At 50.3% G+C, this 14,705-nt stretch overlaps 1 protein-coding gene across 1 annotated transcript; it reads left to right on the forward strand.

Moving 5' to 3' along the window:
- The first annotated feature begins 352 nt into the window (after positions 1-352).
- On the forward strand, positions 353-8,131 carry DHRS7C (dehydrogenase/reductase 7C). Its single transcript, XM_054170816.1, has 6 exons — positions 353-506; positions 2,160-2,272; positions 2,824-3,034; positions 4,240-4,332; positions 6,398-6,553; positions 7,811-8,131. Exons 1-6 carry the CDS (start codon positions 353-355, stop codon positions 8,017-8,019), a joined length of 936 nt encoding a protein of 311 aa, XP_054026791.1. The 3' UTR covers positions 8,020-8,131.
- Positions 8,132-14,705: the final 6,574 nt, after the last annotated feature.

Consider the following 14,705-nt stretch of genomic DNA (forward strand, 5'->3'; position numbering starts at 1 on the left):
AACCACACGATTAAAGGTCCTGTGTCCTGTTTAGCCTATGTTTTGCTTCAAGAGCATCTTTGTGCTGAAATTCTGTTATGTTTCTGCCAACACAGAGCCATTTTGGATAAAAGGGATCCAGATTTTGTTAGCATGCATCGATGAGGAAAAGAGAAACCCAAGCACTATGACCCTCTATAATGGGAAGCCATTGATTGCAAAGCAAGATTCCCACTGCTGCCTGCCTTGAGCATGCTGATTGCTGGACTCTCTCTGGATGAAAACATTGCTTTTAGATAAGGATAAGCTGAAAATGATTGAATGCATATAATGATGCCTGTTGCTTTCATCTGGTCTCTTGTTTCTTGCAGAGATGGGTGTCCTTGCTGTGCTTGCTCTTCCATTGCTCCTCTTAGGGCTCAGTGGGATCGTGTATATTTACCAGACAGTCAGATGGCTACTGGCCAAGCCAGCTGCACAAAACAAGGTGGTGGTGATCACAGATGCCATCTCTGGACTGGGCAAGGGTGAGTTGTCCTACTTCTTATCTGTGTCAGAAAGCAGAAATAGCCAGAGGACCTCCCTCTGAGTAACCAAATGTGCAGACACTACTTTCATTGTATTCACAGAGAGCCTGGGTGAGTCAGAAGTTGCTTTTAGAGCAAATCCTATGATCTGCATATTGTTGTGTTTACTTCAGCCCCAGGAACTGCTGCTGAATTTTCAGGAAGTGCAGCACCTTGTATTTATTTAATTCACTCAAGTGAAAGCTTTTGCAAGCACCTCCAGAGTGCTATTTTTAGCACGTGGCTGCTGTGAGATCTTATTACATGGTGTGGTCACTGCAGGCTAGCAGCAGCTCAGGGTAAACAGGTGTCCCCTTAATCTCTGCATGTTCCTTTTCAGTTCTTAAAGAGTTCAAGGTTTTCTGCTCCCCCTAAACAGCAGTGCTCATGTCTTTGTCTCCTTTGTCACCCATGTTGCTCCTCTTGACATCCTTCAGAGGGAGCCTAGGCTGAGACACCTGAAGGCTGTGAGGCCATTCAGTGAGACTTGGACAGACTGAGAGCTGGGCACAGAGGAATCTAATAAGGTTCAACAAGGACAAGTGCAGAGTCCTGCACCTGGGATGGAAGAATAAACTGCAGCAGTAGAGGCTGGGAGGTGATCTGCTGGAGAGCAGCCCTGGGGAGAGGGACCTGGGAGTCCTGGTGGACAAGTTCTGCATGGGACAGCAATGTGCCCTGTGGCCAAGAAGGCCAATGGGGTCCTGGGGGGTATTAAGAGTGTGTCCAGCAGATCCAGGGAGGTTCTCCTCTCCCTCTACTCTACCCTAGTGAGACCACACCTGGAATATTGCATCCAGTGCTGGGCTCCCCAGTTGAGGAGGGACAGGGATCTGCTGGAGAGAGTCTAAGGGAGGGCTACAAGGATCCTGAAGGGACTGGAGTGCTGCCTTATGGGGAGAAGCTGAGAGCCTTGGGGCTGTCCAGTCTGGAGAGGAGAAGACTGAGAGGGGATCTGATCAATGTCTATCAGTATCTCAGATACTGGCTGGGGGTCAGGAAGGAAGGGGCAGCCTCTGCTCAGTTGCACCCTGGGATAGGATAAGGGGCAATGGATATAAACTCCAGCACAGGAGGTTCCACCTCAACATGAGGAGGAACTTCTTCCCTGTGAGGGTCCCAGAGCCCTGGAACAGGCTGCCCAGAGAGGCTGTGGAGTCTCCTTCTCTGGAGCCTTTCCAGCCCTGTCTGGATGTGTTCCTGTGTGACCTGTGCTGGGTTCTATGCTCCTGCTCTGGCAGGGGGCTTGGACTTGAATCTCTCCAGAGGTCACTTTCAACCCATAGCATCCTGTGAGCCTGGGATCCTTTCACTGGCATATTGTTTTTTTCTTAATTAATGGTTTATTAAATCTCATGCTTAAAGAGGACCATTGTGCTGCACCATCCCTTCTGCACTGTGCTGTCACTTTCCATTTGAACTTACCAGCCACATCTACATTACTGCATTTAATGCTTCCCCCCCATATATATACATATACACACATATTCTTTTGAAATTAATGAATTTTGAAGTACAGATTCCACTTCATTGGCAAACCCCATCACCCCATTTCAGGTACAAAGGACAAACAGCAAATTGTTGTTGTTTCTCCTGAATGCATTTCTCTCCTAGAATGCTCTCGAGTGTTCCACACAGGAGGAGCAAGGCTGGTGCTGTGTGGCAGGACGTGGGAAAAGCTGGAAGCCCTGTATGATGCTTTAATTAGTGTAGCAGATCCCAGCATGGTGAGTATTGTGTCCCTCAGTTCACAGCTTGTGGTAAACCTCTTGTTTGGGTACACAGGTTGTAAATCCAGTAAGACAAGGTGCAGGGTCTGTTTAGCCTGGAGAAGAGGAGACTGAGGGGGGAACTCCTCGATGCCTATCGTTACCTAAAGTGGGAGCATCAGGACGATGTAGCCAGGCTCTTCTCAGTGGTGTTTAGTGGCAGGACAAGTGGCAATGGACCCAAACTGGAACACAGGAGGTCCCCAGGGAGCTGAGGGCTCTGTAGCTTGGAGAGGAGGAGCCTGAGAGGTGATCTCATTCATGTTGATGAAGATGTGGAGGGTGAGTGCCCAGAGGCTGGAGCTAGGCTCTGCTGGGGGATACCCAATGCCAGCACAAGGAGCAGTGCTGGAAGCTGAGGCAGAGGAAGTGCCATGGAAACAGGAGGAAGAATTTTTTACCCTGTGAGGCTGACAGAGGCCTGGAACAGGCTGCCCAGGGGGGTTGTGGAGTCTCCTTCTACATTTCTGTATGACAGAAGGTCTTGAAGTAAGTCTTTGTGTTACTAGACCTATGCACCAAAGCTCATCCTTCTGGATATCTCTGACATAAACTGCATTCGAGATGTAGCTAAGGAAATCTTGAACTGTTATGGCTGTGTGGATATCCTGATCAACAATGCAAGTATGAAGGTGAAAGGAGCAGTGCAGAGCATCTCCTTGGAACTTGATAAAAAGATCATGGATGCCAACTATTTTGGACCTATAACATTAACCAAAGGTATTTTCATTTGTTTTCCTGTTTTGCTGTTGCCACTTAAAGCTTGAGATCCAGGTCTTTGGCATTCCAGTGCCTCAGTGATGTTCTGGGGTGGATTAGAAGGGCTGTGGTGAATAGGTCAAGAGAGGCTTCCTCCCCCTCTACTCTGCCCTGGTGAGGCTGCATCTGGAATATTGTTTCCAGTTCTGGGCCCCTCAGGTCAAGAAGGACCTCAAAGAACTTCTTGAAAGCTTCCAGTGCAGAGCCACAAAGACAATTAAGAGAGTGGAACATCTTCCTCATGTGGAGAGCCTGAGGCAGCTGAGGGCTCTGTAGCTTGGAGAGGAGGAGCCTGAGAGGTGACCTCATTGCTGTTGCTAAAGCTGTGCAGGGTGAGTGCCCAGAGGCTGGAGCCAGGCTCTGCTGGGTGATGCCCAATGCCAGCACAAGAGGCAGTGGTGGAAGCTGAGGCAGAGGAAGCTCCATGGAAACAGGAGAAAAAATTTTCCCTGTGAGGGTGCCAGAGCCCTGGAGCAGGCTGCCCAGGGGGGTTGTGGAGTCTTCCTCTCTGGAGATATTCAAACCCCACCTGGATGTGCTCCTGTGTGACCTGGTGTAGGTGACCCTGCTCGGGCAGGGGGGGTGGACTGGGTGAGCTTTTGAGGTCCCTTCCAGCCCCTAACATTCTCTGATTCTGGGCTCTGTACTTTGTTCCACATTTTTACCTTGTTTGCTGTAATCCAAACCAACCCTGTGAAAAATCACTGGAGGGGACCTGAGGTGAGGAAGATGAAAAAAATCATAGTGCCTGGATTTGGAAACAGATTGCTCCAGAACCATCCAAGCAGGTGCTTGAAAGGGAGACATTTGTTTAAATGTCTGCTTATTGCCTTATATATAGAGATGAGAGGCTTGGATTTCTGTGCTTGCTGCTGTAGCACAATTGTTATAAGAACCTTTGAAAGATTACAGACTGCAGGCAGGCTGACAGTGAAGTGTGACAACACTGCACCCACACCTTCACTCCATCCAAGGGAAGTCTAGAAGAAACTCAATTTCCAGCTCCTGGCTTTTGTGATACTTTTGATGGCAGTAATAAGACCTCACCATTAGAGCTGTGCTGTGCCCACTTTAGCTGTCTCTTTGTCTTTTTTTTTTCCTCACTAGATACATTGAACTCTTTCATTTGTTTCCTTCTTCTTCTTCTTCTTTTCTTTCCCCCCCAGCCATTCTTCCCAACATGATCTCCAGAAGAACTGGTCAAATTGTTCTAATTAATAGCATCCAAGGAAAAATAGGAATCCCATTTCGTGCAGCTTGTAAGTTCTGCAGAGCAAACCAAATAAATATCATAATACAGATGCTGATGTGGAGATTGGTGTTTGAAAAGTGGTGTTTGAAATGGCACTGAGGTGGTCCAGAGTGATCATTTGCATCCTGTCTCAGCAAACTGTGGCTACAGTGTTTGGCTGAAAAGCTTTCAAAGATGTGGAACTCAGAAAAATAACAGAAATGATCTCCTTGAAGTGCAGCTGCTGAATGCCACAGACAGGCTGAGGGAGCTGGGGGTGCTCAGCCTGGAGAAGAGGAGGCTCTGGGGAGACATTAGAGCAGCTGTACCTCAAGGGGGATGCAAGAAGGATGGAGAGAGACTGTTTGCAGAGGCCTGTGGTGACAGGATGAGAGGCAATGGCTTCAAACTAGAGCAGAGCAGTTTTAGACTGGATGCTAGGAACAAGTTCTGCACCATGAGGGTGGTGGAACACTGGAACAGGTTGCCCAGGGTTGAGGCTCCATCCCTGGAGATAATTCAAGGTGAGGCTGAACAGGGCTCTGAGCAACCTGATCTAGTTGGGGATGTCCCTGCTGACTGCAGTGAGGGTTGGACTGGATGAGCTTTGGAGGTCCCTTCCAACCCAGACCATTCTAGGATTCTGTGATTCTGCTTGAAGACAAGAGGGTATCAGATGTCACAGCAAGTGCCATTCAGGACACAGCAGCCTTGCAGGGCATCTGCACCAGGTCTATTAGCAGAAACCAGACTGAAGGACCACTCTGGTGAGACACCTAGAGCTCTGTGTCCAATTCTGGAGGCTCTATTACAGGAAGGGTCTGGAGGTGCTGGAAGGTGTCCAGAGAAGGGCCATGAGGATGAGCAGAGGGCTGGAGCTGCTCTGCTGTGAGGACAGACTGAGGAAATTGGGGTTGTGCAGGCTGGACAAGAGAAGGCTCCCAGGAGATCTTCTTGTGGCCTTCCAGTATCTGGAGGGGGCTCCAAGAAAGCTGGGGAGGGACTTTTGAGGGTGTCAGGGAGAGATAGGACTAGGGGGGATGGAGCAGAACTGGAAATGAGTAGATTCAGATTGGGTGTTAGGAAGAAGTTGTTCCCCAGGAGGGTGGTGAGAGACTGGCACAGGCTGCCCAGGGAGGTGGTGGAAGCCTCCTGCCTGGAGGTGTTTGCAGCCAGGTTGGATGTGGCTGTGAGCAACCTGCTGAGGTGTGAGGTGTCCTAGCCCATGGCAGGGGAGTTGGAACTGGCTGAGCCTTGAGGTCAGCACAGAAGGTTCCACCTCAACATGAGGAAGAGCTTCTATACTGTAAGGGTCCCAGCGCACTGGAGCAGACTGCCCAGAGAGGTTGTTGTCTCCTTCTCTGGAGACCCATCTGGATGTGTTCCTGTGTGACCTGTGCTGGATTCTGTGGTCCTGTCTGGAAGGGTGATTGGACTGGAAGATCTCCAAAGGTCCCTTCCAACCCCTAACATCCTCTGAGCCTGTGATGCTGTGTGATAGGGAGCCTGGGGAAGAGGAGGCTCAGGGGAGACCTTACTGCTGTCTACAACTACCTGAAAGGAGGTTGTAGCCAGGGGGGGTTGGTCTCTTCTCCCAGGCAACCAGCACCAGAACAAGAGGACACAGTCTCAAGCTGTGCCAGGGGAGGTTCAGGCTGGATATTAGAAAAAAATTCTTCCCAGCATGAATAATTGGCCACTGGAGTGTGCTGCCCAGGGAGGTGTTTGGGTCACTGTCCCTGGGAGTGTTTAAAAAGAGCCTGGCTGAGGCCCTTGGTGCCATGGTTGAGTTGCTCAGATGGTGTTGGGTGGGAGGTTGGACTGGATGATCTCGAAGGTCTTTTCCAACCTGGTCAATTTTGTTGCATTGTGCTTAACTGTGCTCTCCAAAGGATTGTCTTTTGTTTGGTTTAAGTTTGTCAGATGCTAATGAAACTGGGGGAAGAGAATTAACTCTCCTTTGGCTGTTGCTAATCATTCTGTGCTCAATTTCCCAAACACCCCTGGTTTGTGGCTCTCTATCACACACCCATCCCCATGCCTTCCTATATCCAAACAAGCACATGTCTTGGTTTTGTTTTCCTTTTCTTTAGATGCTGCCTCTAAGCATGCTGCTGTTGGCTTTTTTGACTGCCTGAGAGCTGAAATGGAAGAATACAACATTTCTGTCAGCACTGTGAATCCAACCTTCATCTGCTCCTACCATCGCCCACCCCCCTCTGCCAACTGGGAGGAATCTATGTGGAAATGTAAGGTTTGATGCAGCAAGGACCTGTCCAGAGAAGGGCCATGAGGATGAGCAGGGGGCTGGAGCTGCTCTGCTAGGAGGACAGACTGAGAGAGTTGGGGCTGTTCAGTCTGGAGAAGAGAAGGCTCTGAGGAGATCTAATTGTGGCCTTCCAGTGTCTGCAGGGGGCTCCAAGAAAGCTGGGGAGGGACTTTTGAGGGTGTCGGGGAGGGATAGGACTGGGGGGAATGGAGCAAAACTAGAAGTGGGGAGATTCAGCTTGGATGTGAGGAAGAAGTTGTTGCCCAGGAGGGTGGTGAGAGCCTGGCACAGGTTGCCCAGGGAGGTGGTGGAAGCCTCATCCCTGGAGGTGTTTGCAGCCAGGCTGGATGTGGCTGTGAGCAACCTGCTGCAGTGTGAGGTGTCCCTGCCCACGGCAGGGGGGTTGGAGCTGGCTGAGCCTTGAGGTCCCTTCCAGCCCTGAGAGTTCTGTGATTCTAAGAGGAAGCCTATAGAGCAGCATGGAGGCTTTTCCCAGGGAGGAGAAAAGATTGTAGGGAAAGGAATGGAAACAACAGAAAGGTTGAACAGGCTCCAGGAGCAAAAGAAAAGAGAGGGTGGAGAGAGCAGATGAGTGTGGTGAAAAAAAGGAGGACTGTGGCAAGAGAGGACATTATGTGGGAAAATGAATACACAGGTGCCTGGGGAAGCTAGGCAGGGGAGACCATGAGGGGCTTCAAGGGAGAGTTCCACTGTGCTCAATTTGCTCCTTCTCTTGTGGACTATAAGGGATTTTCCTTCAAAGATATCCAGAGTTCTCAGGGACATACTGGTGAGAGGTAGGGAAGGGTGAAGGAACTGCAAGTATGTAAGAGTTTAACTCAACTGGCTGCTAACCTGGCTGAGTATCTGCTCAGCACCATCCTCTTGGCTGTGTCTGTCACAGGATCACACAGCATGTCAGGGGTTGGAAGGGACTCAAAGAGGTCATTGAGTCCAACCCCCTGCCAGAGCAGGAGCATACAATCTAGCTCAGGCCACACAGGAACACATTCAGATGGGCCTTGAGAATCTCCAGAGAAGGAGACTCCCCAACCTCTCTGGGCAGCCTGCTCCAGTGCTCTGGGACCCTCACAGTAGAGAAATTCTTCCTCATGTTGAGGTGGAACCTCCTGTGCTGCAGCTTCCATCCATTGCTCCTTGCCCTATCACAGGGAGCAAGTGTGCCCCTGTCCCTGTGTCTGTCTGTAGCTCTCACTGCTCTTTGTGTGGTTTGCAGTCTTTTTCAGGAAGGTTTCCTACGGAGTGCACCCGGTGGAGGTGGCAGAGGAGGTCCTGCGCACAGTCAGCAGGAAGAAGCAGGAGGTGCTGATGGCCAACCCCATCCCCAGGGCAGCAGTTTACATTCGAACCTTCTTCCCTGGCCTCTTTTTTGCCATTGTTGCCTCAGGGATTAGGGATAACCTGAAGGCAAAAGAGGAAAATTAACTTCCTTCAGTTCTTTTCCCCTGCTTCTGATCCGACAAAACAAAGTTTCTGTTTCAAATGCCAATGGCTTCTGCTTCTCACTATGGGTACAATAAACCAGGAGGCTCTGTGAAACCTGAACCAGGCAGTGTCTCACTCAGGGACCTAGCACATTAGAGGGCTGGAGCACCTCTTCTATGCAGACAGACTGAGAGAGTTGGGGCTGTTCAGTCTGGAGAAGAGAAGGCTCCAAGGAGACCTTATGGTGGCCTTGCAGTATCTGAAGGGGGCTCCAAGAAAGCTGGGGAGGGACTTTTGAGGGTGTCAGGGAGTGATAGGACTGGGGGGGATGGAGCAAAACTAGAAATGAGGAGATTCAGATTGGATGTTAGGAAGAAGTTGTTCCCCAGGAGGGTGGTGAGAGCTTGGCACAGGTTGCCCAGGGAGGTGGTGGAAGCCTCCTGCCTGGAGGTGTTTGCAGCCAGGCTGGAGGTGGCTGTGAGCAACCTGCTGCAGTGTGAGGTGTCCCTGGCCATGGCAGGGGGGTTGGAACTGGCTGAGCCTTGAGGTCCCTTCCAACCCTGACAATTCTGTGATTCTATGATTTGTCTGTAGCCCTTTGACTCCTCTGAATTGAAGTGACTATGACAGGATGTTATTGTGTGTATCTGTATGGGAAAAACACTACTAGGAACTCTGTTGCTGTATAGCAGCAGAGTGATTTCCAATCTAAATAGATAGATCAAAGGTTGAGGACCTGCAGCAACTTATCACAGAATCACAGAATTAACCAGGTTAGGAAACACCTTGGAGATCATCAAGTCCAACCCATCACCCAACCCACCTACTCAATTAAACCATGGCACCAAGTGCCTCAGCCAGTCTTGTTTTAAACACCTTCAGGGATGGTGACTCCACCACCTCCTTGGGTAGCCCATCCCAGTGGCCAATCTCTCCTTCTGTGTGGAATTTCCTCCTAACATCAGCCTAAAATCAGAATTAGTCTGTCAGTGCTAGGATTGAGGGGAACTTACAGGAACAAGGGGGTGAGTAGTGGGGAAGTGTAGGATGCAGAAGAGTAAAAAAATGGGTTTAGGGCCTGGATCAGTGTTCCTTAGGTGTGTTTGGGAAGTGCTTGCAGGATATTTGAGCCAGCAGTGTGCCCAGGTGGCCAAGAGGGCCAATGGCATCCTGGACTGCATTAGGAACAGTGTGGCCAGCAGGGAAGTCATTGTGCCTTGTACTCTGCATTGGTTAGGCCACACCTTGAGTCCTGTGTCCAGTTCTGGGCCCCTCAGCTTAAGAAGGACATTGAGACACTTGAAGGTGTCCAGAGAAGGGCAACAAGGCTGGGGAGAGGCCTTGAGCACAGCCCTGTGAGGAGAGGCGGAGGGAGCTGGGGTTGCTTAGCCTGGAGAAGAGGAGGCTCAGGAGTGACCTAATTGCCCTCTACAACTCCCTGAAAGGTGGTTGTAGCCAGGAAGGGGTTGGTCTCTTCTCCCAGGCAACCAGCACCAGAACAAGAGGACACAGTCTCAAGCTGTGCCAGGGGAGGTTTAGGCTGGAGGTGAGGAGAAAGCTCTTCATGGAGAGAGTTGTTCATCATTGGGATGTGCTGCCCAGGGAGGTGGTGGAGTCCCCATCCCTGGAGGTATTCAAGAGGGGATTGGATATGGCACTTGGTGCCATGGTCTAGTCATGAGGTCTGTGGTGACAGGTTGGAGTCAATGATCCTTGAGGTCTCTTCCAACCTTAGTGATACTGTGAGACTCTGATATGCAAATGGTGAGGCCAGAAAGGGCTTATCTAGGTCAATATCACATCCATGACAGGACATGGAGTGTGTGGTTTAAAGATTGATCACAAGAATTGGACAAACCACAGACTGAATCCCTGGACTGCATTCTCCCAGGGCTTGGCACTCTGCTACACACTTTGAAACAGGAAATGTCTCTGTGTCTCCCTGAACTGGACTTTTTTTACCCCAATAGTTAAAATTCCTGTTTGAAATGTTCGCAATTGGATCAGATCTAATAAAAGACTTCCTTATGTTTACTTTAAACCTAGTGCCAGGTAACAGTCTCTAATGTTTCTCCTACTGTGAGAAAGATGCTAACTAATGGTTCATTCCCACCCAGTCAGAGGATCACAGGATCAGAGGATGTTAGGGGTTGGAAGGGACCCAAAGAGATCTTCCAGTCCAACCCCCCTGCCAGATCAGGACCATAGAATCCAGCACAGGTCACACAGGAACACATCCAGACAGGGCTGGAAAGGCTCCAGAGCAGGAGACTCCACAGCCTCTCTGGGCAGCCTGTTCCAGTGTTCTCTGAGCCTCACAGTGCAGAAGTTCCTCCTCATATTGAGGTAGAACCTCCTGTGCTGCAGTTTCCATCCATTGCTCCTTGTCCTACCCTGGGGCACAAGTGAGCAGAGGCTGTCCCTGTCCCTTCCTTCCTTCCTTCCCAGCCCTCAGATACTAATAGACATTAATCAGATCCCCTCTTAGTCTTCTCTTCAGACTCAACAGCCCCAGGCTTTCAGCCTCTCTTCACAAGGCAGTGCTCCAGTCCCTTCAGCATCCAGCACCTCCACACCTCTTGTTTGAGGTGCCCAAAACTGGACACAGCACTTGAGGTATGGCCTCACCAGAGCTGAGTCCCAGGGGACAATCCCCTCCCAGCTCCTGCTGGACGAAGCACTGCTGATCCCAGCCAAGATTCCATTGGCCAACTGGGCACACTGCTGGCTCCTATTCAGCACCTCCAGGTCCCTTTCTGCCAGCACACTGCCACACTGCCCCAAGCCTGTAGCATCGCTTGGGGCTGATGTGACCCAAGTGCAGGATAAAAAAGCAACCAAACAAAAAGAAGTAAAATTTAATACTGGGTGATTTAATCAGGAAAGGATCAAAGAGTTCTAGGCCATGACAGCTTGAAAGTGAACCAACATTGTCTGGCTTTATTGTAAGAACAAGTGGGGTGCATGTGAAAAAGAGATGAATAATCCTTTTGCTCCACACTTTCTGCAGAAATTCCTCATTGGTTTTGAGGATTTCGCCTTGGAAATGAGGGACAGGTGAAGAAACCTCAGTGAGCAGCAGAGAGAACAGCAAAGACAAAATCACAGCTGTGACCTGGCAAGACATTTGTAAAGAGCAGATGTGTTGGAGTGTAGAGAGCAGAAGAAAGCTGTAGCTAAACAGTTTCCAAATACCTCAAATGTGCTGCCAAGAGGACAGAACTAAACTCTCCTCCCTTTCTGCTCTGTGCTAAAACTGCTGCAAAGGAGATTTACAGGGGAAGTCTTTGCTGCTAAGAACAGTTGCACACAAAAGATTGCCACAGAAATGTTAGGCTGGCTGGCTGCAGAGGCTTTAAAGAACAAATTAGTGAAACATCTGTTAACAAAAGCAGTGTAGCTCTGGTTTATCCTGCCCAGATGAAAAGAAGGATTAGGTGACCTTTTAAATGGGTCACACTTTTCTGGAAGTCTGTGGATTTTCCTCATACTGAGAAGAAGGTTTCTCCACTGCTGCTGGTTCCTAAATAAGAGCCAGGGAAGCCTGTCCTTTAATCTGTTTAATTTGTCCACCTCTGCCTCACTGTCTGTATACCTGTGGGGATCTGTAACGTGGGCTGCTCTCATTCAGGTTGATAAACACAGCCAAGTGCTAGGTTCTACACATTGGCCACAGCAACCCCAAGCAGTGCTACAGGCTGGGGTCAGAGTGGCTGAGAGCAGCCAGGCAGAAAGGGACCTGGGGGTACTGGTTGACAGTGGGCTGAACAGGAGCCAGCAGTGTGCCCAGGCAGCTAAGAAGGCCAAGGGCATCCTGGCCTGCATCAGGAACAGTGAGGCCAGCAGGAGCAGGGAGGTCATTCTGCCCCTGTACACTGCACTGGTTAGGCCACACCTTGAGTCCTGTGTCCAGTTCTGGGCTCCTCAGGTTAGGAAAGATGTTGAGATGCTGGAAGGTGTCCAGAGAAGGGCAACAAAGCTGGGGAGGGGTCTGGAGCACAGCCCTGTGAGGAGAGGCTGAGGGAGCTGGGGTTGCTTAGCCTGCAGAAGAGGAGGCTCAGGGGAGACCTTCTTGTTGTCTACAACTCCCTGAAGGGAGGCTGTAGCCAGGTGGGGGTTGGGCTCTTCTCCCGGGCAGGCACCCAGCACCAGAAGAAGAGGACACAGTCTCAAGCTGTGCCAGGGGAGGTTTAGGCTGGATGTTAGGAAGAAGTTCTTCCCAGAAAGAGTTATATGCCATTGGGATGTGCTGCCCAGGGAGGTGGTGGAGTCCCCATCACTGGAGGTGTTTAGGAGGAGACTTAATGGGGTGCTTGGTGCCATGGTTCAGTTGATTAGATGGTGTTGGGTGATGGCTTGGATGTGATGATCTTGAAGGTCTCTTCCAACCTGGTCTATTCTATTCTATTCTATTCTATTCTAAAGATGTAAAGGGTTGGACCTATAACATTAACCAAAGGTATTTAAATTTGTTTTCCTCTTTTGCTGTTGCCACTTAAAGCTTGAGATCCAGGTCTTTGGCATTCCAGTGCCTCAGTGATGTTCTGGGGTGGATTAGAAGGGCTGTGGTGAGTAGGTCAAGAGAGGCTTCCTCCCCCTCTACTCTGCCCTGGTGAGGCTGCATCTGGAATATTGTTTCCAGTTCTGGGCCCCTCAGGTCAAGAAGGGCCTCAGGGAACTGCTTGAGAGAGTCCAGCACAGAGCCACAAAAATCCTGAAGGCAGTGAAACATCTTCTTTGTAAGAAGAGCCTGAGGGAGCTGAGGGCTCTGTAGCTTGGAGAAGAGGAACCTGAGAGGTAACCTCATTCATGTTGATAAAGCTGTGCAGGGTGAGTGCCCAGAGGCTGGAGCCAGGCTCTGCTGGGGGATGCCCAATGCCAGCACAAGGGGCAGTGCTGGAAGCTGAGGCCTATGAAATTCCATGGAAACAGGAGGAAAAAATTTTCCCTGTGAGGGTGCCAGAGCCCTGGAGCAGGCTGCCCAGGGGGGTTGTGGAGTCTCCCTCTCTGGAGATATTCAAACCCCACCTGGATGTGCTCCTGTGTGACCTGCTCTAGGTGACTCTGCTCTGGCAGGGGGGTTGGACTGGATGGGCTTTTGAGGTCCCTTCCAACCTCTAACATGTTGTGGCTCTGTGATGATGATGTCCATTTGAAATTGCACAGATTTAAATTCTTGGTAGAGCCAACAGCTGACTGTAGGAAAATAAAGTCTGCTGTAAAGGAATCTCTGCTCTTGCATGGAGGGGCGGAACATCAGCCTTGAAGATCAAGGTTCATTCAGTGTTTGAAGCAGAAAGAAAGAAGCAATTGGTACTGAGGGGAGCAGGGGGAAAAAGAAGTGCCAAAAATTTCAAAATAGAAGATTCAGTTCTGGGGAGGTAGCAGGGGAAGGAGCATGGCACTCGGGGGGGAAAGCTACCTCAGCAGATCTCTGGCCCACCGTTCTAACAACTAGGAGCTCATCAATTGTGTGTGGAGACCTGGTTCCTCTCCCTTCTTTCCCAGGCTGTATTCATTGGTGCCCATACACCTCAGGTGGATTTTTCTTCATTCCTGAGGGCTCTTTTCTTTCCTGGCACCTTGAACTGTTTGCTTTCTGTCACTGTTGACTTCTGTCTCATGACAAAATCTCCCTCCTCCATTACTCCTGAAGTATTTCTCACCATGTTGGACAGCCTGATTGCCAAGCTTTGCCAAATGAACCTTCTTTCTCCCCATCACTTCCTCCTCTTCTGAGAGAGACCTTCAGTTGTCAAAGCCAAACCCCTGTCACCAGGACTAGCTGTGCATAATCACAGGATCACAGGATCAGAGGATGTTAGGGGTTGGAAGGTACCCAAAGAGCTCTTCCAGGACAACCCCCCTGCCAGAGCAGGACCATAGAATCCAGCACAGGTCACACAGGAACACATCCAGACAGGGCTGGGAAGGCTCTCTGGGCAGCCTGCTCCAGTACTCTGTGACCCTCACAGGGAAGAAGTTCCTCCTCATGTTGAGGTGGAACCTCCTGTGCTGGAATTTCCATCCATTACCCCTTGTCCTATCCCAGGTGCAGGTGAGCATAGCCTGGCCCCTGCCTCCTGACCCCCAGCCCTCAGATATTGAGAGACATTTACTTAATCCCCTCTCAGTCTTCTCTCCAGACTAAACAGCCCAAGGGCTCTAAGCCTTTCCCCATAGGGCAGTGCTCCACTCCCTTAATCATCTTCATAGCCCTCTGTTGGACTATTTCCAGCAGATCCCTGTCCCTCCTGAACTGGGGAGCCCAGCACTGGATGCAGTATTCAAGGTGGGGTCTCACCAGGGCAGAGTAGAGAGGGAGGAGAACCTCTCTGGATCTGTTGGACACTCTCTTAATGCCCCCAGGACCCCACTGGCCTTCTTGGCCACAGGGCACATTGCTGTCCCATGCAGAACTTGCTGTCCACCACACTCCCAGGTTCTTCTCCAGTGGGAGAATCCCGTGCTGATCCACAGGACCCATTCTTTGCAACCAAGCCTTGACCCTGCAGGATCAATGAGAGCAGCACCTGGGCCATCATGTCCTGCCCCTTTATCCCCAGAGCAATGCACTCACTCTTGACATGCTCAGGGTCTCCTTAGATAGCATCATTGGGGTCCACTTGGTTAATCAGCATTGACTCATGGTCTGAGTGTTGGATGAGGTTAAGAAGAGAGTAGAA

This window comes from Dryobates pubescens, chromosome 20, assembly GCF_014839835.1.
Source record: "Dryobates pubescens isolate bDryPub1 chromosome 20, bDryPub1.pri, whole genome shotgun sequence".
In the NCBI taxonomy this organism is placed as follows: Eukaryota; Metazoa; Chordata; class Aves; order Piciformes; family Picidae; genus Dryobates; species Dryobates pubescens.

Coding starts and splice junctions, on each gene's coding strand:
- DHRS7C (XM_054170816.1), top strand. CDS start 353: ATGGGTGTCCTTGCTGTGCTTGCTCTTCCATTGCTCCTCTTAGGGCTC. Junction 4,333..6,397: donor AATCCCATTTCGTGCAGCTT/GTAAGTTCTGCA, acceptor CCTTTTCTTTAG/ATGCTGCCTCTAAGCATGCT. Junction 6,554..7,810: donor GGAGGAATCTATGTGGAAAT/GTAAGGTTTGAT, acceptor TGTGGTTTGCAG/TCTTTTTCAGGAAGGTTTCC.